The sequence below is a fragment of the Rhynchophorus ferrugineus genome, unplaced genomic scaffold, assembly GCF_030347505.1.
Source record: "Rhynchophorus ferrugineus isolate W39M unplaced genomic scaffold, kcgeb_rfMv2 rfM1, whole genome shotgun sequence".
Taxonomy (NCBI): Eukaryota; Metazoa; Arthropoda; class Insecta; order Coleoptera; family Curculionidae; genus Rhynchophorus; species Rhynchophorus ferrugineus.
In genome coordinates, this window is record NW_027472580.1 from 36,962,035 (window position 1) to 36,986,120 (window position 24,086).

The 24,086-nt window shown below is 33.7% G+C and overlaps 2 protein-coding genes across 2 annotated transcripts in view; one reads left to right on the forward strand and one right to left on the reverse strand.

Annotated features, from left to right (window-relative positions):
• LOC143196624 (mannosyl-oligosaccharide 1,2-alpha-mannosidase IA) overlaps positions 1–24,086 on the forward strand; it is a 95,338-nt gene that overhangs the window by 6,630 nt on the left and 64,622 nt on the right. The gene's annotated exons all lie outside the window — the stretch shown is intronic.
• LOC143196655 (15-hydroxyprostaglandin dehydrogenase [NAD(+)]) lies at positions 3,673–9,384 on the reverse strand. The gene is made up of 5 exons (XM_076404532.1): positions 9,092–9,384; positions 8,794–9,040; positions 8,229–8,401; positions 7,958–8,109; positions 3,673–3,973 (listed from the first exon to the last, which is right to left on the reverse strand). Exons 1-5 carry the CDS (start codon positions 9,297–9,299, stop codon positions 3,800–3,802), a joined length of 954 nt encoding a protein of 317 aa, XP_076260647.1. The 5' UTR covers positions 9,300–9,384; the 3' UTR covers positions 3,673–3,799.

Consider the following 24,086-nt stretch of genomic DNA (forward strand, 5'->3'; position numbering starts at 1 on the left):
TTCCATCTTTCTGACCACATGGCGATGCCTGGCGATTTTTATTTGGCATCGATCAATTTTCGCACTTCTTTAGCACTTAGAAACCGTGTACCAGACAAGCCAGGCTCTGCCGATTTGAGATAGTTAGGCGATCAGAAGATGCTATGCCTAGTGAGTATGTTGAGTATGACATGACTTCCTATTCGAACTAGAACAACGTATTATTCATAATGCTTGAAACGTGCGTTAGTTGCTATTACTCTGTATTCAGCTGACGAGCTAGACATCTGCAGTAACATGTTTATTTAGTTTTAGCAGCTCGCAATAAACTACACCTTGTTGGCATCATCAAGACTTTATGGCTATGAATATTCAACTTCGGTGTTGATGAGGATGTCTGTTCTGGAATAACCTTTGTCTTTTTATGCTTGACATTGTTACTGTAGGTTCCCTTTTCATTGTCAATTATAATACTCCACAAACTCTTCTTCTTGCCTGGCAGCATTAAAGGACAATGTTGAAATGTTTGAAACTGACATTTTCAATCAATTTCCCTCCTTTTCGATATTTCCTGTCAGATCCCAGTATTTTGTGTTTGATGGGTTGAAACAACAATAAATAATACTAAAAAGAAAAATGTTATTTTATGTACAGAAATATCAAAACCATCGAATATAACAGCAGTTAGATTAGGTTGTTTAACAATTGTTTCCATGAATTCTTCACTTTTTCACTATTAAATATCGCTGGTTATAATACATGTTATCAGGCATTGCTTTTAAAAATAATCACCAGAAATTAACTGCGTACATAGAATGTGATGTTATACATTATTCAATAAGTCTCCGATCTGGCATACATATACTATTTTGACATCATGGAAAAAGTTTCATATGTTTAGATATTGTTCTTTGAAAAATGTATATGAATAAATAAATGTTGAATTTCTTAAAAATGAAATATTTTTTTCTCACAAAACACATTCCATCAAGGCCACATAAAAAATTATATTATTTTCAGCAACTGGGAATTAGAAATTTAAAACAATTCACTAATATTTGTTTTGCGATACAAACATTATTTCCATTACAACGCCGAGTTTCAGTCGTGTTTCAACACGTTTAACAGCTTAAATGTGCGCTTGATATCTTCAATTGTAATATTATATATTTCGGAACGTTTTCAGATTTGTTTTCCATAACGAATAGAAATAAATGTTAAAACATAGTATCTACACTGTTAGAAATAGTTTGGTATTTATTCGGCATTTGTTCTTATGTACCTGAAAAGAAATCAGCACTGTTAGTGTGATTAAAACGCTATCGATGTCAAGGCTTTCCAGGACTGGTTTGGTATTTAACGAAAGAATAGTTTTAATTTTGTGGGAATTACGTAGGACGTACAATCTTCAAGTATTGGCACTAAATTCACTTGTTAATACCATTGAATTTTATTCGAGTAATTTTTCTTTCCCCTAAAAATTAGGTTTGTTATTATTTCATATAATTAATTTTTTTTTATGTTTTTCTTTCAGTGCATGCGAAAAATATGTATTTTGGTAGCATGAGGCTATTCAGTAGGTTATTATTACAGTTACCGTTTTTATTTATAAATACGACATTATTGTCACAGAATGTAAAAACGCTATTCATCTGTAACTCTGAATTTTTTACTAGTTATTCATTGACGCAATGTGTTTCTATTTTTTTGACTGTTTCTCATTTGTGTTCTATATCCCTTACCAACCTCTTCTTTGAAACAGTTCCGTTATTTTGTTCTCTAGAACGTAACCCCTTCTTTATTTTGTTCATCTTTCTACCGCTTTATTCCTTTGGAAATATCCACGAATGCACTCAGTTTTTCGTATTTTCATAAAATGCTGCTTAAACCTATCATATGTCATCTTTCAAAATAAGTTATAATCAACAGCCTAGTAAATATAACCAGTAAAGTGCGGTTTTTCATGTAAATCTTCATGTATGTCCAATCATTTCCTATTACAAAATATTATCATTAAAATTTTACACCTATAACCAGTTTTTCTCGTCAATTTATTTTCAATTCTTTACTCAAACCTATCGGTGAAACAATAAACTCCGAACAATTTACTCCTCTCAAAATTCGTATAGCAAAACGATATGTTTAATAAAAAATAAAAAAAAGGTTATACTATTGACGGATGTTCAATCTTACGATATGAAGTTTTATGGATATACTTTGTGTTTGTGATTGTATTTGCAAATGTCTTTCGGCAGCAGTATAAAATCAGATAAGGAACAACCATCTCAGTCACGTCAGAAACCAGGCTGGGTAAGACCGGATGTCTTCTAGGATCGTCTCTAAGTTAATCGAGTACCGTGGTTCGGAGCCCACGTTAAGCAATAGGCCCAATAGGTAAAAAGAGAGTTTTAAAAAACATGTATCAGGCCTGTAAATAAATTTCGAAAGGTTTACAACAGATGGTGTTATTGCGTATTAAATCACAACGGGTACACTTGTTACCAACGTCATGTTGAATCCTCACTGGCAGGCTTCATTTTTCGGTATGTGTCATTTCGAAGTCGAAGTGACTGAATTTATACTCATATTGATTGAATTTGTTTGAATTTATACTCATTTGCGGTAAGTTTAACTTTATTACTTCAGTTTAAAGAAAAAGGTGGCGGAAGGTAATCGAATGCTGTATAAAGCTTATGCCAACCATTCTCCATCGATTTCAACTTGTGAATACTGGTTTAGACGTTTCAAAAGTTATTTTAAACACAGAATTTATTACCGATTATTTTGACACCTAACAATTAAAATCATTAAAATGAGAGGTACTACTCCATCCACCGTATTCTTCAGACCTTTCTCATTCTGATTACTACTTGTGGTAACGCATGAGCCTGTACCTGTTTGAACAGCGCTTAACTTCTTATGAAGGTACCCAAAAATAGGTCAATTCGTGGATAGCCCCAAGAGATACATCGTTCTTTCGATTGGAATTCGATCTCGCTTGGAGATGGAATCGGTAAAATGGCTGAAAGTTTGAAAGAACTAGCGGCTATCGTTGAACAATACTTTGAATAAAATACGTTGTACCGATCTTCCCAATAAAGCTTCAAATAAAAAAAAACTTTAAAACTAATTTATAGGCGAATAATCGCACAAAAATTAAAATTTTAATTGAATAGGTTTTAGATATGATATAAGCCTAGCCAAAATTTTAAAAAACAAAATCGCACATCATTCATTACAATGAGAAAAGATCTATCAGATTTAAATAACCCTTATCCAGGTATATTACAATTTGTATGAATAGCACAATGCATTTTTTAAAACTTGTCAAAGTTTTTCATATTCATATCAAAAATATAATTCATAATCGATTTCGAAAATTGAACGAGTTATATTACACGCAAGGTGGAAGGGGAGTACCCGTCTAACTATTTTTTTTGTTCACTGTAATATATGTGCATCGAATAATAACATATTTTAAAATAATTTCCGAAATATCATTATGTTTAGAAGACCGGAAATTTGTTGTCGAACGATATTAGGTTTGAAATTGTCAATAGATAACAGGAAATTATCTATTGCGGCTCGTCATTCCGCCATTAAATTCCAATTACGCTATTTGCTTTTCAGCATTGTTAACTGATTTTTTGTCAATACTCCGTGTAACAACCTACTAGTTGTCCAAATAATCAGTTTAATGTTTCCAAATGTAATCTATTTTGTTGAGCAATGTAAACGATATGATGGAACTGGATAAACAAAAAGATTTGTCGAACCATCGACGTCGAACGTGATTGGTTTCATTGGCATTTCGAACAAGTTATGTAGTGTTAAAGGCATATTCGTCTCGGTTCCTCTGTGTGTCCTTTTTCAAATTCAGAAGGGGTCCCGGATAGATGATTTCGTATGGTGCGTTATCGTTTTCCACTACCCAAATAGATCCAGGATTTGCTTCGTCCAAAATATCAGTCAGACCGCGAGCAACACTCTCCGTCTATTAAAAAATGATAATAAAATATATCAGGTCAAGGAATTTTTTTAACTACTTGTAGAAAGGTCGATTATATCAACGTCACTCCCATTCCGTTGTACATTTCAGATTACATTAGAAAATATATGATATTGATGACTTAAATGGATTTTGAAGAAACATTGCCTCTAATTCAGTTCTTAAATAAACAATTTAACTACCGCCTAGGTCGAACCTTGTAAATCAAATCGTTTTTCGTTTTCGTTTTAACATTAGGTGTTTTTCTTAAACCATGTTATTTGGTATTGCATAATTTAACAGTTGAAATGAGATTTCTGTGAAAGGGGACGTAAAGGATGGACCACGGGGGTTTGTGGGGTCGAAGGTTCTCGAATAAGGTATGGAGACCTTCCCTAATTACCAGTTGTATCGTTCCAAATCATGAGGTGTAATTTATTTTCGCAGTAATCTAGGAATTAACTGTTTTAGATGATAGTTAGCGTTGGAACATTAGTATTTTTAATGAAGTTCTCGGTGGTTGTAAAGAAGGTCACCTCCACATGTTATTTTGACACTCAGGATTTTTTATGGAGTATATAAAAAATCAAATATTATTGTTTTATTGGGATTACACATCAGTTGTGAATCACTACACATCTATATTTTTATTGAAATCACAAGGCATTTAATCTTAGTTCTTTCTTCATCGATCTTAATTAATCATACAATATACTTTATATTATTCTTACTGGTTTTGTCCAAGAAAGTATTAGTGATCAATGAGTATTCTTGATCAATCAAAGAATTCAATCATCAATTCTCAGTTTTCAAAATACTGGGCTACAAACACAATAAATCAGTGCATTCAATAAAAGTTACTCTGTATGAAAGTTGTTTTACAAGTAGATTTTGTACATGAATTTTTAATTCACACGGTCAGCCTAAGAGAAACCAGATGTTATAAGGAGCAAAATGTGGCAAATAATCTGTACGTTGAAACCCTTTTTACTTTGATTCACTATGATGGTTTCCTGAATTGTGTGAGGAGCTACATTTTTGTACCATTTTGTGGTTCAGTTTTCTTATGTAAACCGGGTCGTGTTTTTTGTGAAATATTGGCTCTCGTTGGTCTAAAACACTGAGTTTATTGTTTTTCTAGTTCCAACCTACGATCAAAATTCCCAAAAAAATTCTCCAAAAAATTTTGTATCCCAAAATAATAATTACTTCTAGTATTTTCTTGTTCTATTTCTGAACGCCATACTCATTTCGTATCCACAAAAAACTGCTTTGATACATCTTTCCGTATTTTTAACTCGCATTTTTGTTAGTTTATTTGCACGCATCGTGTACACAACTTGCTTTCTCTTTAAAAACTTCAAATTTAATTACATTTTATTATAAAACTATGGTTATGTAATTTATTGATACCTGTAATGTGTAACCTGTAGTGATCACAATTATGTCGGATCTTATACAAGATATTTCTTTCAATGTTTATTTTAACACTATTCATTGCTGCTTGTTGTGGTTAAATGAAACAATTTCGAGAGGATTTAATTGCTTATAACGCAATATGTTAACAACACACGCTGTTGTTGATATTATAGGTTTGTAATTATTTTGAATGACATTATCTAAATAGACGCCTTTCTGTACACCGTTAATACAGGTTATGTCGGATTTGTTTCGCTTCTTTCTATTATTATTAAATAAACGACGGATTCAAGAAGATTATTTGATGTTCTTGCGTATACTCTGATCATTTATTTGCTGTAAAAAGGGATTTTTTAAATCTATCCATTTTCTCACTTCTGCTGCATTTCGAATGTGTCCCAGCTATTATATGCTGCATATCAATCTGAACAAGTAATAATAGGAGAGAATTATGTCTGGCTGATACGCTGGGTACGATAAAACTTCCCACTCTACGTGTGATACTTTTATTGGACCTTTTTGCATCAATACAGTAATTCAGTATATTCAGTTGACGTTGGCAAACATCCGCAGTAACAGTTTTATTAAATGTTAACTCCTTACTGATTCCACTGTACATACAACACAACTTTGTGCTGATAAATATTTCGCTTCACTGTTGTTGATGTTTTAAGGTTGGTTATTTTCACTTTTAATCATTCTTTTTGGCCAACAAGCAATGAAACCGCAATGTTAAAACGTTCCCGTGACTTGTAAATATCTGGAAGTAGTTGATTCATCAACTTCTAAGCTGCCTGAAAGTTGGTTGAGAGCTCGATCTAGGCTTTCATCCAGTAAGACTTGCGACTCATTTACTTTAATTTTTTTTGTTCCTCAAGCCGGTCTTTGTTATTCATATCAGAATGTTTTCGTCAAAAATAGTTTCTAAAAGAGTTTGATGTGCTTAGGCAGCAAACTTGCAATCAAACAATTGTGATCAATGTCGAAAGGGCAATTTTAAGCCTTGTATAATTAAGGTCGATATACACTAAAGAACTCTATAATATTAAATGGAAAATTGTTATTTTTGTAGAGAAATGTATATACCATAGAATTTAACCTCTAGTTCTTTGATAGGTACCTCTGATCTAAATATATGCTAGTATACTACAAGTTCTGAATTTTCTGAATAGCATTGTCTCTATTGGCACATTTTGAATCAAATAACAGTTCAATTGCAAAGTCCCCGGCCTGATACATAGATTTATCCCTAACCCTCAAAAGATACGTGTATAAATTTTACAGCTGTCGGATCATTAGTTTGTGAATTATAGCATTTTGAGTGAAGCACTTTTGTTATTGTGAAAAAAAAATGTTTAAAAAGGAAATTCGCGTGTTGATAAAATATTGCTTTTTGAAGGGAAAGAATACAGTTGAAGCAAAAACTTGGCTTGATGCCGAGTTTCCAGATACTGCCACAGGAAAATCAACCATCAAGGACTGGTATGCTAAGTTTAGACGTGGTGAAATGAGCACCGAAGACGGTGAACGCAATGTACGCCCAAAAGAGGTTGTTACCGACGAAAACATTTAAAAAATCCACAAAATGATTTTGAATGTCTATAAATTGAAATAGCAGACACTCTAAAGATATCATCTGAACGTGTACATCATATCATTTACGAATATTTGGGTATGAGAAAGCTCTGAACAAGATGGGCGCCGTGCCAGCTTACTTTTGACCAAAAACAACGACGAGTTGATGATTCGTCTAAATGAATGGAATAATTTTTATTCTACCTTGAAAAAGAACGACCATCAACAGCTATTATATAGTATTATTGGACCGTTTGAAGGCCGAAATCGCCGAAAAACGGCCGTATTTTAAGAAAAAGACAATGCACCGTATCACATGTTAGTGAAAACACTGGCAAAAATCTATCCATCCATCGTATTCTCCAGATCTGGCCAACAGCGACTATTCCCTGTTCTCAAATCGCAAAAGAATGAGCAATTTTCGTCGGATGAAGAGGTGATCGCCGAAACTGAGGCCTATTTTGAAGCAAAGGGCAAATCGTACTACAAAAATGATATCGAAAAGTAGGAGGGTCGCTATAATCAGTGTATCATGCTTGAAGGGAATTATGTTGAATAAAACAAACCAATTTTGCCAAAAAAGTGTGTTTTCCTATAGTAGGCCGGGAACTTTTCAATTGGCCTGTTACATATATTTCAGTACCCAACATTGTTTCAGATTATGTTGCTTCTATCCAAAATTACTATTTATCAAAACACTATTTACATTATATTGGTTACAATGGCCAATCGAACTTCCAATCAATTATATTTAACAAAATGTTTGTAGTGACAATTACAATATTTCAGTTCAACAATTGTTACAATATTACAATAATTTCGATACAAATATTTTCGGTTGGCTTGATATAACGCACGTTAACGCTGCTGTCGAGAAACACAACCGTCCTTGTATCAAAAGTTAATCGGATTTGTGGTTTCGCATGAATGGGAATGGATTTAAGCACTAATACAAAATGCAGGATGACGCTGATGCAAATCGACCTGCCTGGGTACCTTTTGGGGATTAGAGTCGGCTATTTCGTCGGCGAACTCTTGGGCGAAACGATCGTTAATGGCATTTTTCGGAGCTTCGGTCAGGGCTAGGGTGTCGGTGAGGCCAGGGCAGAGGGCGAAGATTTTCACTCCGGTTCTGGTGAAATGGATTCCTGAAAACATTCCGTTTTACGGCTTCCTACCGAATCGATTAAACCGCATTCCGTATTCTTGAAATACATCTTATTTTTAGCAATAGTGCGATATGATTTTCATACCCGATCACACTTACCGCAGCCTATAGCTTTAGTGAATCCGCAAATACCAAATTGTGTCATGGTGTGTAGAGGATATCCGGATGATGGCGTAATTCCGAATATAGAACTGATATTGGTAACAATTCCTCCATAACCTTTACTTGATTTTGACATATATTGCATTCCCAATAGTGTACCGATAACGCACCTAAAACAAACACATATATTTCAACAGTTCGAATATAAGTTGCACAATTTGGCAACGCCGTCAGTTGTCGTAGTTCTCTAGGGGTTTCGTTTAATCAAAACATTAAGTTAATTTATGTATCTAAATATGACAAATGACTTTTTTTCGGTCGACTTATATTTTGTATACATAAGTAATAAAAATAGAACGAACATAATGTATTAACAACTGGATAGGTTAGGGTAGCGTATTAATCTCATTCAGAAATTGATAAATGTGCTGACAGGATATGGCAACAGTTTTATGCATTGAAAAAATATTCTGATATTTTAAAATATTTTTGTTACGAGGGTTTTTCGAATAGATCATTAACATTTTGTTTTGATATTTTTTAGTGGTAAAACTGTACACACCCGGCCATATTGGTTTTGAGTTGTTTCTCCCATTTTGTATCGTCGATGATTCCCGCACAATTGACCACTACATCAGGAATATCGTGAAACTGTATGGATTTTCTGTAAGCGTCGTCCAGTTCTTTGGCGTTAGTAACGTCTGCCTCAAAAAATAATACTTTATCATCTCCAAACGTTTTAGAAAGGGATCCTTGGGCGTCTTCTCCTTTCTCAGCATCGATATCCATGATTGATAATCGTTGCACACCTAAAATGTTCAATTTAATTATAATTAAAAACACTATAAGGCTCCGTTGACCTTTTTGGAGAAATTGTTTTGCTACCGCAAGGCCTATACCAGAAGCTCCACCATTAATAATGGCTGTACAATGTTGTATATTAAATAAATCCCCTTCAGTGTCTTCATCTTCATCATGACTTTTATACACGGAATGCGAAAATAGTTGCTGTAATCCAGCAATCTTTATACGGTTTTGATGCTTGAATATGAATTGTCTCAAAAACATTTTTTATCAGAAAATTTCCATTAGAATCTAATGACAGTGTCATTTGGCATAAAAATGCATGTCAATGTGACTTCATCATTGATTTACATTTTTTATCTGGTAGCAGAGTTTTTATCAGCAGAAATAATTGTTTTCTCCGTTTTATCAATGTGTTATTCCCATTTGGGCGCCAAAATTAATACTTATTTAACGGATTTTATCTTCTATTAACTGTAAGGTAGGTTTTTTCAATTTAAAAACGCCAATTGTCCATTTTCTTACCTCTGTTCCTACTGGCTGATTTTAAAAAGCTGTAAAGTATATAAATGAAAGGCAATTTGTCAACGACAGATGACCAACATATTAGTTCAGTTGGGATAATATTTCATATATATGTGGAATGTCACAGCGTAGTGATTCACTATTTTGTAATATTTTTTACTGATTTATTTATCTCTACAATAAATAAAGAGATACAATCTTTTTTTGCTAACTTATAAGTAATTTTATCATCAATAAACATTTATTTTTTGCGGTATTAATTTTAAATCAGCTTAGATTAATTTACAGAAAATGATATTGAAAACTAAATATTATCATATATAATGTATCATATATAATACTAGTTATTATTAGCAGCCGCTCTCAAGATAAGAAACAGCAAATCAACAAAAAATTTTATATCGTTTGTTAGTTCTTAAAAAAATACGTCATAACACATAAATACTTTTTAAATAAACAGTTATTTGTTTTATGCCTGTTGAATGTTTTTGAATGCTCTTTTACGTGGTCCGTTCCGAACTTAACATGACTTTATGAAATAGAATTGAGAGGTTCTGATCCTTTAAACTATCGTTAATGTATCACAGGTACGGCTTATGATAGTGGATCAATTTTCTGATTTTTCATAGATTTCAAAGGGATGCGCTTTTGTTTCTAAATTAATGGTTACCCGGTCGTTTTCGGCTACCATTATTTGAGAGACTTATAGATTTCTACTCATTTTATTTTTTCTATCATTTTTATTTATAGATTGTCAAGTCGTTTGCTCGCATTTATTCATATAATTCGTTAAATGCTTCATCCTGTGCTGTTATTGACATATTTGTAAACATTGTAGCTTAGAAATAAACAGGCAGCATATTTTCGTCCCGTAGTAGATTTCGCAAATAATATACGCGGTTTATACATCAATGTCAAATCAATCACTATGACAAATTAACCACCAACATCTTAGCAAACTGAAATTTGCAATACAAAAAGTGACAGGTTCGTCCATGATCGATGGACGAACCTAAAAGTGACATCTAAAATTCATTAAAATTATAGGAATGAATGGAAATTAAATTGAATCTTCATAGCAGTCAAATCATATTTTCGGTTTTAATAAGCCCTGTTTACTCTCGAACACTCCTCGTATATACCCAAAAACCTTAATACATTAAGTGTTTTATGTTCTTATTATTTTAAACTCATATAATCTCTTAAATAATTATTTTACTGAGTTTGAATTCTAAAGGTAATAACTGCATGTGCGTTAATATTATCTATAAATCTGTACGATTTAGCTTTTCTTTATCTTGTATTGAATTCAATAATTTAATCTTTGTTATCCATGTTTTATTTTACGTTACACAGCTTTTGCGGATTTCGATGTTATTTTTTTTTTAAATTTAACATATGTCTTCTACAAAATCAGATATCACTTCTTCATTATTCCTTGCATTTTCGCCGAGTTTAATACTTAAGGAAAATATATTTGTTGGTCTCAGGAATGATATTATATCATGTTTGTGTTGATGAATATCCTCTATGTGGTAATAATTATCATTAAACTATGTGATTCAAACAAGGATTTCATTATACCAATAATATAATTCGCCTCATAGATAGTGCCAATTTCTATAAATAAATATCACTGAACAAAACTACTCTACGGCACGAAATTCTTAACAATATTAAACTACTTGTTTGAAATTACGTTCAAATGACTCATCTTGAATCAAGAAAAATGTCATTAAAAAAAGTACTCTTGATTTAACCTGCACTCAGTATTCAAAAATTAATCGTTAACGTCTGAATTTTATTGTTTTACTAGCATTATCGAAAAATAGTACGAATTTTGATACAAAATAAAAATTAATTATCTACTTTTCAGTCAAATCACATTTTTATGTGTTTTTTAACTTCCAAGCCGTTATTGAGTTCAATTTTTTCGATGTATATTTCGATTTCCGAAACAGTTTTTTAAATTAGTAGACAATCGTGATGAAAAAATTAAAAGCTAACTAATAACATTGAAGTACGTGGTATGCTAATAATTATTTTCCGGTTTTTGTATTAACAGATTTCATTAGCTATAAGTAGTTGTCATTAAGCTCAGAAGTACACAAGTTACGTTCCGATAAAAGTAGCAACGTTATAGATTTATAATTTTTGAAATGAAGGATTTAGAAACATGTGCACTGGTGACATCGCATTACTTATTTCACTATAAGAAAAGAGCCGCTGAGAGTCATCGTCTACTGGTACAAACTTAGGATGGTCATGCTCCAACCATAAGACCATGTGAAACGTGATTTTTTTTATACATATATTTTAAAGTCTCCTTTTTTTCCAACCAGGGTTTATCTGGATTGGACCTACTCTACTGTTTAACGCAGGCTGCGAACCACGGTCCTCGGCATTAAGACCGACTGGTGAGTGACCAACTTAGAATTCATCCCAAAAGATATCCGGCCTCACCCAGTCTGGTTACTGACGTGACTGGGATCATTTTCCTTGTAGGATTTTGCACTCTTGCCTAAGGATAAATCACAAAATTGAATTTACGACCACGTCCCAGTAGGATTGGAACCCGCGACTATAGCAACAGCAAGAAAATCATCTTGTCGCCTTCACCAGTGCTCCAACCAATGTTCAATGTTCAAGATAAAAAAGAACGTTCCTTGGTCGAAAATATTTGAAAAGGAAGTAAAAACAATTGACAGGAAAGTTGAATCTGAGATAATAGTCAATTGAATCTAAGGCAATTAGAAAATTAAAAAATCGTCAGCGAAATGCTGCTTCAAAGATGTGAAATGGAGTCATTTCTGCATCCAATATTAACGGGCAATGAAATGGTTTCATTTCGAAATTCTCAAACAAAAAATATCATCTTATCATCTCCCATTGACTGCAAGGCCAAATCACTTTGATCGATACACCATGCGCTGTGTCTGACGGGAACAGATTGGTGTCATATATTATAAACTATTGAAACATACAAAATCGGTGAATTCTGATGTAATATCGACAGCAAATGATCAATTTGATCTTTCTGAGGGATGAGCAAAATGAATAGAAGCAAATGACCAATAATTTGTATAAATAGATTTTGGATATCCATTGTAAATAACGTGTTTTCTTTAGCGAAAAAAACCGGAAAGGAATTATCGAGACACCTTATTTGGGTGGAAAAAATTCCTAATAAACAATACTACAAATTTTATCACTTTTTCCTAACACTTTTTTTTCGATAGAATTCGTTTAACTTGTACCGAATTGAGAGTCTTTTATAAAATACAAATGTAAATAAATCAATTACCGATGATGTTTTATAACTGTTTGGTGTGTGACATCATATGCAAACATGTCCGCGTTCTAAATATCTCCTATGTGTTTACACCATTATTATATAAACAGTGGCAACAACGTGACAAGGTCTTGTCGTTAATACTTCACGTATACTACACATATGAAACCTTACGAATGTTTATTGTGAACTGTTATCACGCCTGCAAATACGGCATTTTATAGCATTCAGATTTTATGACAAATCTGACATGATTACACCATTAACCAAGAATGGCATTCGATGTTAATAAATAAATAATTAAACAAATATAATAATATGCAATAAGTCAATCACAATTGTTTCTTTATCTAGAGCTAGCATTGCATTGCAAACCACATGTTTATTCTTATCACAAGCTGACCACTTTTGAATGCTATTTAAGGTTAATATAAGGCTATAAACAGTCGACAACAAATAAGAAGCAGCTACGAATTGTTAATTGTTTCTTAATATTTTAAATAGTTTTGATCATTAGAAGGTGACTGATTATATTTGAACATTTGAAAAAATTGCACTTCTCCTTTTTTTCGTTTTTTCAATATATGGAGTTCCCGTTCAATATTAACTTTCCTTAATAAAGATGGCAATATAGTGATAGAATGGTATAATAAAGTTTTAAATAAATAATTTATTCTGGTATATAAATATTTTTGTTGTTTGCTACTTATGTTTTTAATTTTACTTATGTTTTAATCAAGTCGAAAGGTTATATTGATCATATTGCTTATTTTATAATATATTGGAATGGAAGTTGTAGTATGAAAATAGAGCATTTATTACCTTGTTGAAAGCGGCTATGCACAAATCATCTTAATTTTCTTATCTTTATATGGTGCGAAATATAGATATAGAGCGTGTGTAAATTTGACAGCTGTCGGATCATTAGTTTGTGAATTATAGCATTTTAAGTGAAACAACTTTTGTTATTTTGATAAAAATGGATAAATATGAATTTCACGTGTTGATAAAATATTGCTTTTTGAAAGAAAAAATACAGTTGAAGCAAAAACTTCGCTTGATGCCGAGTTTCCGGACACTGCCCCAGGAAAATCCACCATCAAGGATTGGTATGCTAAGTTTAGACGTTGAAATGAGCACCGAAGACGGTGAACGCAGTGGACGCCCAAATTGGTATTGGTACTGACAAGAACATTAAAAAAATCCACAAAATAATTTTGAATGACCGTAAATTGAAAATAAATGAAATTGCAGACACTCTAGATATCAACAGAACGTGTACATCATACCATTCACAAATATTTGGGTATGCGAGAGTTGATAATTCGGAGCAGTGTTTGAAGATGATCAAGCGTAATAAACCCGAGTTTTTGCATCGATATGTGACAATGGATGAAACATGGCCTCATCGTTTCACTCCGAAGTCCAATCATCCGAGTGGACGGACTGCACACGATGAACCCGCTCTAAAGTGTGAAAAAAAGCAACAGTCGGCTGGCAAAGTTATGGCGTCTGTATTTTGGGATGCGCAAGGAATAATTTTCACTGACTACCTTGAAAAAGGAAGGACCATCAACAGCGACTATTGCTTTGCGAAATCGCCGAAAAACGGCCGCATTTGAAGAAAAAGGAAGTGCTGCTTCACCAAGACAATGCACCGTGTCACAAGTCAGTGAAAAGGATGGCAAAAATCCATGAATTGGGCTTCGAATGGCTTCCTCATGCACCGTCTTCTCCAGGTCTGGCCCCCAGCGACTATTTCCTGTTTTCAAATCTCAAAAGAATGCTCACTGGGAAGAAATGTTCGTCGAATGAAGAGGTGATTGCCGAAACTGAGGCCTATTTTGAAGCGAAAGACAAATCGTACTACAAAAATGGTATCGAAAAGTTGGATGGTCGCTATAATCAGTGTATCACCCTTGAATGCAATTATGTTGAAGAAAAAAAACTAGTTGTGGTAAAAAAATGTGTTTTACTGTGGTAGGCCGGGGACTTTACAATTGATCTGTTATAGACATGAGTTTCCTCAAATGATGTTTATTCAACCCAAAATCGGAAAATTAATTTAAAAAAATCTAATGTGTTATATTGTTAACAGAGTGTCAGTGATCAGTATTAATAATTATTATACTTACTATGTAGCTGATAAATATGTTGAAGCTTAAAGCATTCTTCACTATGTTGTATAGTTTGCTTTGATTCTTAGACAGGGGGCCTGGAAAAGACGAAATATGATAGTCCAGACTAAAATCCAATCTTCCGAATGTTACAGTCTTATATCTGTAAGCTTAAACTCTTTCAAAAGGTATGTTTAAGACAAATTCTGCATGTTTCTCGCCTAGTTATTAAAAATGAAGATATTCTATTAATATGTGACAATACACAATTGAGCAAAACAAACAAACGACGCAGATTATAATACAATGGTTTGGGGATGTCTTTCCACTAGCATTGGAGATCCTCTCAGACTTCATTATCAAAATTTGGAAGGAAGACGTAACAAGCAGCTCCAAAAAAGATATGTATCAAATTAATAGTAAGTGATTTGAAAAAATTGGAAGCTAGTGGTATCTAAGACCAGAATACTTTTTAGGGTAAATTATATGGCTCGGCGAATGGCGGTAAGACAAAATGAAACACTGGTGTTTACATTATGTTATTTATTGACTATATAAAATATTAAGAAAACACAAATAGTAAAAGATATCGGTGCTGGGTTTACCTGCAGACGAGGCTTGTCGATGGTGGCACGTCTGAACTGAGCGCTGGTCAATGACTGAATGATCGAAAATACCCTTCAATAACATCCCAGATGAACGTCTCGGGATTGCCAGATAATTGTTATCGTTTCATAGTTGGCGCTGATAGCACTCCATCCGTGTTCAACATCTGGGATTATATTTCTGGGTATTTTGTAGACAGTTATTCTACGATGTAAAATTCGACATACCTCAAGATCGCTACAACTTGGACAGGCCAACGTATCCTCGAATGATGACAGATATTATATAAACTTATGATATGGTATATGGTCTGGCATATTTTTATCGACGAGTTCAAACTTATTTGTACACCTAGTATTAAACTTATAAAAAACATTTCGAAGCTCCCTTGTATCTAGTTCACAATTATTAAAACCATATTTTCAAAGTACTTTCAAATATTAATCTAATAGAGTTATTTTGCTATATATATTTTTTATCTATAATAAACAGTTACTTCGTGAAATTGTTAAGTGAAAGAAGAGCAAAAAGAACGACTACCGCTGTTGCCTACATGAACAATTACTGGGGATGAGCGAAATAATGATAAACGCAAGCTGTATGTGTCTGTATTTTGTCTGATGCTTTTTTGTCGAAACGTAACAGTTACTTCTAATTTACAGATACTGGGCGGCAGTTTAATTAGGTCGCGTAATTATTGGTGAAAAAATAACTTTACTACTTTTTGCGGTTATAATTTTAACGGTATCCTTTCGTATCCAATCGGTATTACGACCTATTTTTATCAAGCGAAAAAATATCTGTTAATTTTAAACCAGTTTCTTAGATTGTGCATTATACTTATTTAATATCTCACGGCGATAAGAGAGATTTAGTTTAACGACGTTATATTTGAGATAATTAGTAACCAAGCAATTGTTACTTGTGATCATCTTTTTTTATTTGCTACTTGAAATGTAACAAACAAGATTAGATTGATATCTACCTTTAAGTTAGTATCTTAAATTATTGGATACGTATTGCTAACGTGACTATTTTATTCGCCTCCTGAATGTGAGAAATTAATAAATAACTACTATGAAGCTGATTATATGATTTGTCGATGTTAGCCTTGGTTATCAGAAACTCGACTGTGTTTTTTAACTTATCCATATTTTATTCATGAGTGAAAATGCCAGATGGGACCACTTAACATAGTACTTAACATGAGCCCTGATAGCATTCAGTGGTCTTTTTAACTATCCAACCAAATTATTCTTCCATAACGTAGTTGCGATTACGCGAGAACTCATCTGAAAATTCCGTATCTTGACTTGTTCTGAGAAATCCTTGTGCTAGTTATCAATAACCCTCTTTGGATTTCTTTACCAACAGAGTTGTGTGTGTGATGAGGAAAAAGCTACTTTTTAATATTTGCTTAAAGGTTTAATTATCTCAGAGACGATTAATTAACTTCGTAAATTATTGCAGACACGCTTCGTCGCTCAACTTTTAAAATATCATGTTGTGCGTTTATGAATTATAACCACAGTTCAAGAAAATAGCCATCTTCTATGCTAAGTTTAACTTTTCATAAACGTTGTTAGATCCTTTTCTTTTTTCCGGCTAAATTTGCAATTCGTTAGTAAGTATTTGGTTATCATTTAATATATTCACGAAAAGGTGACATTCTTGTCTTTACTTGAGATAACGAGATGGATGGAGTGAAAAGATAGAATAAATAGATTGACTGAAAAAATATATAGAATAGAAATAGATAAACTCGGGATAACGAGACCTTAAATATGCCTTCATATATTTACATATTTTTTAGCAAATTTATTTCATACACCACACAATGAATTTAATTTTGCAAATATTTCTATTTCTATTTCTGCCGGAAACTCAACATCAAGCCAAGTTTTTGCTTCAACTGTACTTGTTCCTTTCAAATAGTTGGTGTTTATGCATTTTTTTCACAATAACAAAAGTTGCTTCAATCAAAATGCTATAATTCACCAACTAATGCTCCGACAGCTGTCAAATTTACACACGCGTCTTTTGAGGGTTAGGGCTAACTAAAAACATATGGATTTAATTCTAGTAGTGCCATCTATGTGTCAGGCTGGGGACTCTTCAATTGACTTGTTACAATTAAGAAACTCTGAACGCAAATCACACATGACCAACATTACCTAACCACAGAAACATATAGTGATATGAAAATGATGTAAGTGAATTAAAACCAGAGGCAGACTAATATTATTCGCTATGGAAAGCAATTTGAAGATTTAAAAGACTAATTATTCGAGTACCGCCAATTAAAAATGATCGAAGTGAATGGGTTCGACGCAACCATGAAAAAGCTGAATTGTTCGCACAATACTTAGCTAATATATTTCAACCTAATGATATAGCATGTACCATGGATAGGTTTCCTGTTTATCAACCGGATGTAGATTTAAATCTAATTTCTCTATTGGAAGTTGTCACTAAAATTGATAACCTCAATTCTAAAAATGCGTCTGGTATAAATGACATTTCACCTGGATTACTGAAAGAAGTGTTAACATATATTTAATGCCTGTTTAAGACTGGAGCATGTTCCGGAATGCTTTAAGGTGACACACATAATCATGCTCAAAAAACCTGACAAACCTGCAGAACAAGTCGAATCTTACAGGCCTATTTCGCTACTACCTGCAATATCAAAGCTATTTGAGAAACTAATATTTAAGCGTGTTAAAAATTTTATAATAATACCAGATTTCCAGTTTAGTTTTCGAACTCACCATTCAACAATCGATCAAGTGCACTGAGTAACTGCGGCTATTGAAATAGCCTTTGAGGAAAAGAAATAATGCCCTGCAATCTTGCTGGATGTCTCACAAGCTTTTGATCGGGTTTGGCATTTGGGATTAATCTGTAAAATGAACAAATTGTTACCTCGTAACTATTGTCAGTTGCTGGAGTGATATATTTTCGAAAGAAAATTTAGAGTATCGCACGAAATGGCGTTCTCGACATTTAAAACTATTTCGGCTGGAGTTCCACAAGGTAGTGTCTTACGAGCTCTCCTATATCTGCTCTACAATGGTGACATTCCAACAACAAAAGAAACTCTACTTGGAACCTTTGCTGATGACACAATTATTATTGCCAAGGGCATATCTCTGCCTAGGGCAATAGAAAAAGGACAAGTGGCAGTCAACAAAATCTACAAATGGACGAAAGATTGGAAAATTCAACTTAATAGCTCCAAATCTGTCCACGTTAATTTTGCATTGCGGCAAAATAATAACAACTTAATTATATCACTCAATAGATGCCAGGTTCCTTGAGCAGAATCAGCTAAATACCTTGGAATCCATCTAGACGGTAGATTAAATTGGAAACATCATGTTAGACAAAAAGCAAAACACATTAGAACCAAAATAAAACAACTGTACTGGTTAGTCGGAAAATACTCTCAAATTGATTTAAAAATTAAAGAGGTTGATCTATAAGACAATCATAAAGCCAAGTTAGACCAATAGGGTGCAAATATGGGGTTGCACTAAAAATTCATAAATTCATTCATTCATAAAAATTCAAATCAACTGGTCGTTGTATGCTGTCAGAACAAGGTTCTTCAACTGATTACCAATCCCTATCGCTACGTAACCAACGAAGAACTGCACCATGACCTGGATATTAAATGGATTTGCGAAGTTATCCAAGATTTCGCCTTGAAACACGAAAGAAGATTACTAAATCATACTAACATAATAATACTACAGGATGTCAGGAGATTGAAGCGAACTAAACCATACGAACTTATATAAAGAGTATAGCTTTAGTGTAAACTATAGCTAGAGTTATTATAATTTATAATTGAATTAACCAATATATTTTCCTATGTTTTAACTCCAGTCTTTTCCTTTTCTTTTTTATATATTCTTTCCAGTGAAGTTTTGCGTCAAGAATGATAGTATTATTTATTGTGCGGTTGTATTATATGTTACGTGAACTGAACATGCAAATTTTTTTTTTCGTTATTTTATATTTTCCGGGTTTGGGTCCAATTATTTATGTTACTTGTTACTTGCCCCTTTTAATTTTCGTGTGGCTCCTTCACTATTGTCTCCGAGATCAAGAATTGCAGTATCATGAGCAAATATAGCCATCGTGATATTTTCCATTTGTGGGATGTCACATGTGTAGAGTGGGTAAAAAATTAGCCCCAATACACTTCCTTGTGGTATACCTGCCTTAGCTTATTTTATTATGAAGTAGGCTTCCTCTTTTTTCACTCTAAATATTCTGGCTATAATGTAAACTTTTTATTGTTGAATGGGTTGCTTCAGTAACATTTTTGTAGCTTATCGGCAAGGCCGTCGTGCCATATCTTATCGAAGACTTGTGCTACATCTAAGCATATAGGTAAAGATAGCTTTTAACTCCATAGTCCTTTTTAGTTATATCTACCATTTTATATACCTGATCAATTGTTGAATATCTGTTAATAAATCCAAACCAGGTGTAAGTATTAGATTTGTTCTCTCTATAATCGGTTTTATTCTTCAGCGTAATCTTACTCATCAATTTATTTAAGACAATTTCTAATAACTACATCTTACATTTACGTTATTTTAAAAATCCATGACATTTTCCTTTTATTAATCTTTTCAAACATCTACGATATCAGAAATTTATAAACGTATACAAATTTGAACGTTTTTCATTCTTAGCTACTATGGTCCTACTACTACAGATAAGTGGTTCTATTTTGATATTAGTTGACATAATCATCCATTTATTCCATAGCATTCCATAACAGTGGTAAAGGCGACGAGACGGTCCTGCTACTCTTGCAATAGTCACGGGTTCGAATCCTGCTGGGGCATGGTCGTACAATTTATGTTTGTGACTTTTTGATATTTGTCATTGTTCTAGGCAAGAGTGTAAAATCCGACAAGGAAAATGATCCCAGACGCCAGTAACCAGTCTGGGTAAGACCAGATGTCTTCTCGGATGATTTCTAAAGTTGGTCACTCTCCAGTCGGTAAGCTTAATGCCGAGAACCGTGATTCGGAGCCCACGTTAAACTGTGCGTCCGCTCCAGTTACTAAAAAATCTATGAGGTTGACATGACTAAAATCAATAGAACTTAATTTACAAAATTAGTGTTACTAAATTATAATGTTTTATGAATAATTCATACATTACACACTATTTTCGTATTATTTGCTGCTAATGTCATTTATTAAATGACAAATAATTATATAAACTAATTGAAAAATAATGAAAACATAACATTAACCTAAAAACACCACCTGACTACTCTCGTAAACAATATCGCGTTGCCACCGCCATTCAAATGTTGGCAAGGTCACGAAAATATTTGAGGAGCATGCGCAATACGTCAAATAGTACGGCATAAGGTGGGTGTTAATATATGCTGTTCAAGACATACAAGAGATTAACGAAGGCCTTAATTGTTGACAGTGACTTGACAATCAGTATAAATAAAAGGCGGAGCCGGGAGCTTTTATTATACTCTGTAAATTGTTAAGCTTGACAGTTTGCTCTGGGTACGAGCTTCTAGGAGAGCCTTTTTCGGCACTCGGCTACCGCGACGGAGTTATATCAACCATTTCATTGATATCGGTGACAACAATACTTGTCTCAAGAGGGTACCGACGTGTCCATTAAATCGCTTGGCGGACATCTGAAAAAGACGTCGTGGATAGATTTATGCGCGAGGTCGAGGACCCAACTCGAACGCGACACAATGGATAATGGAGAGGTGATATCTGATTTCGTGGAGGGTCCGAGACGACATCGACAGGAGCCGCCCGAGACGGCGTAAATCGTAAAGGTCTCCCCATACGTTAATCTCTGACGGAATCAAGTCGGATTTGCATATGCCGTTCGTTTTTTTTATTGCTTCAGTCCGTTTATACCCCCATTTCCTCGTCGTCGTCGGCCATTTTTAGCGGTCATGGCCCACTAAAATAAAATTTTATTTAGACAAGACGAGACCAAGAGCTTGACTTCAGAATCTTATAACTGTCCCTCTAAATATATGCGATTAATTAAAAATATGCAACTCTTCTGTAAAAACAAGCTTCCAGTATAACAGGTCAATTGAAAAGTCCCCGGCCTGGCACATATATGGCGCTACTAGAATTAAATCCATATATTTTGTAGTTAGCCCTAACCCTCAAAAGATGCGTGTATAAATTTGACAGTAGTCGTTCATTAGATTGTAAATTATAGCATTTTGAGTGAAGTAAGCTTTAAAGCGTGGGAAAACGCAACAGTCGACTGGCAAGGTGATGGCGTCTGTATTTTGGGATGCGCATGGAACAATTTTCATTGACTACCTTGAAAAAGGAAGTACTATCAACAGTGACTATTACATAGCATTACTGGACCCTTTGAAGGACGAATTCGCCGAGAAACGACTGCATTTGAATAAGAAGAAAAAGCTGCTTCACCAAGACAATGCACCGTGACAAAAGTCAATGAATTGGGCTTCGAATTGCTTCCTCATCCTCCGTATTCTCCAGATATGGCCCCTAGCGACTATTTCCTGTTCTCAGATCTCAAAAGAATGCCCGCTGGGAAGAAATTTTCGTCGAATGAAGAGATGATCGACGAAACCGAAGCCTATTTTGAAGGACAAATCGTACTACAAAGATGCTATCGAAAAGATGGAGGGTCGCTATAATCAGTGTTTCACCCTTGAAGGGAATTATGTTGAGTAAAAAAAAACTAATTTTGGCAAAAAAATGTGCTTTACTGTGGTAGGTCGGGGACTTTTCAATTAACCTGTTATATTGTCTCTACATTGGTGTAATTTAGTGTTTTATTGATAAATTCTGTTTGTTTAGTTACCTGGTTCAATCGCATTTGTTGTTGAATATATCCTTTGGAATCCCACCTAAACAGCTAGTATAACATTTTTTATGTTCCTGTAGTATTTGTTTTATCATCTTTGGAATCAGTGCACTTGAATTTCACCAACAATTTTTTTCATAAATTATTGTCGTACATGATCTACTTTTCATTGCCTGTAATTATTCCTTTCAAAAATTGCTGAATTACGTTTCGCGATTCATGAATGAAAAGTTCGTAACGTAATAAGAAACGTAATAAAATGAAAAAACGTAATAAGTTTTTCACTTTTAGTTCTTGCGGGCCCAAACATCGAACTTCTTTCAATATCCAATCTTAATTAACACTTATATTTTTAAAAGGTGTGCGCAGCCAGAGCAAGGTTCATTTTTAAAATCATTATTTCCGCAACGAAAGTGAACAAACCAATTCTGACCATAAACACCACACACTTTTTTGAAAATTTCACGAAAATATTCTGTAATCTTTATTTTCAAGGCGTAATAATTTTTGATTAAATAAACAAATAACATTACCTGTCTAGAATTATCTATAGACGATCTTCTTTCAAACGCACAATAGTATGGCTTTATTGAATGAAGTATTACTAGAAATATGCACCTTTGAAGCAATTAATACAACCTTATAAATAATGAGAATAGATATCTGATATTGGAACACCTGTTTTAATTTCGTAATAGTCCGTGGCAGTTCAATAGGCAAACTGTATAAGAGATGTTATATATAAACACTTGGTAATTTAATATATTGTTATGGACATTTTATCGAAAAAGTTATTAAAATAAATTATTCATAAAACTGTAGGAATGTTCGTCGGGTCGGTCGATCGGTCGAAAAGTGTGGCTGCCGCTGCGGTTATCTATCAGAACACTCACTACTATTTTTGGAAGGAATTTGCACGGGAACTAAAAACACTGGTTGAATCAAAGTTGTTTATTTTAACTTGCGATTGATATATGTGGTCGATGGGAGGATTGACAGGATATTAGGTTAAGGTGAAGGAAGTACGGTAGCGCTGTGGAAGTGGTACTGTTACAGAGGGACGGTGATAAGAAAAGAGAGCGAGACGTCGTCCTGATGGTCTTTTATACCCTGGAACTGCATGGTACCAATCCACCGGCGTTGCCAACCTTTGTAGTTGTTGATGGTGAATTGGTGGTGACCTAAAGGGTCGTGGCGGTCGCCACAAAACCAATAATTATTAAACTTTTACAATCAAAAACAATTATTGATCAATAATTATTTATCAATGTACCCATACGTCCGAAACAATTTTTGACAATCCATTTCGATTTAAAACATTCTATTTTTATTAAATGTCAGAAAACGTTAGCTTCGGTATTTATTCCTGAACTAGGGGACTTATTAAGTTGCCAAGTGTCAAGTTAGGACTGTTTGGTAGTACTTGCTTAAAGCGAGTTGATATTAAATATATGTTGATCCAACTAATGCTCAAGGATGTCTTAATCTCACGACGCTGGCGATATTTATTAGTGAAATTGCAGTATCAGTTCAGGTATAGCATCAATATTTACTGGAGCAATAATCGGTTTTAGATTATTTATATGCCAAGTACATAGTAAATAATCAAAAGTTTTAGGTGCGGATAATACACTCTCACATATTTAG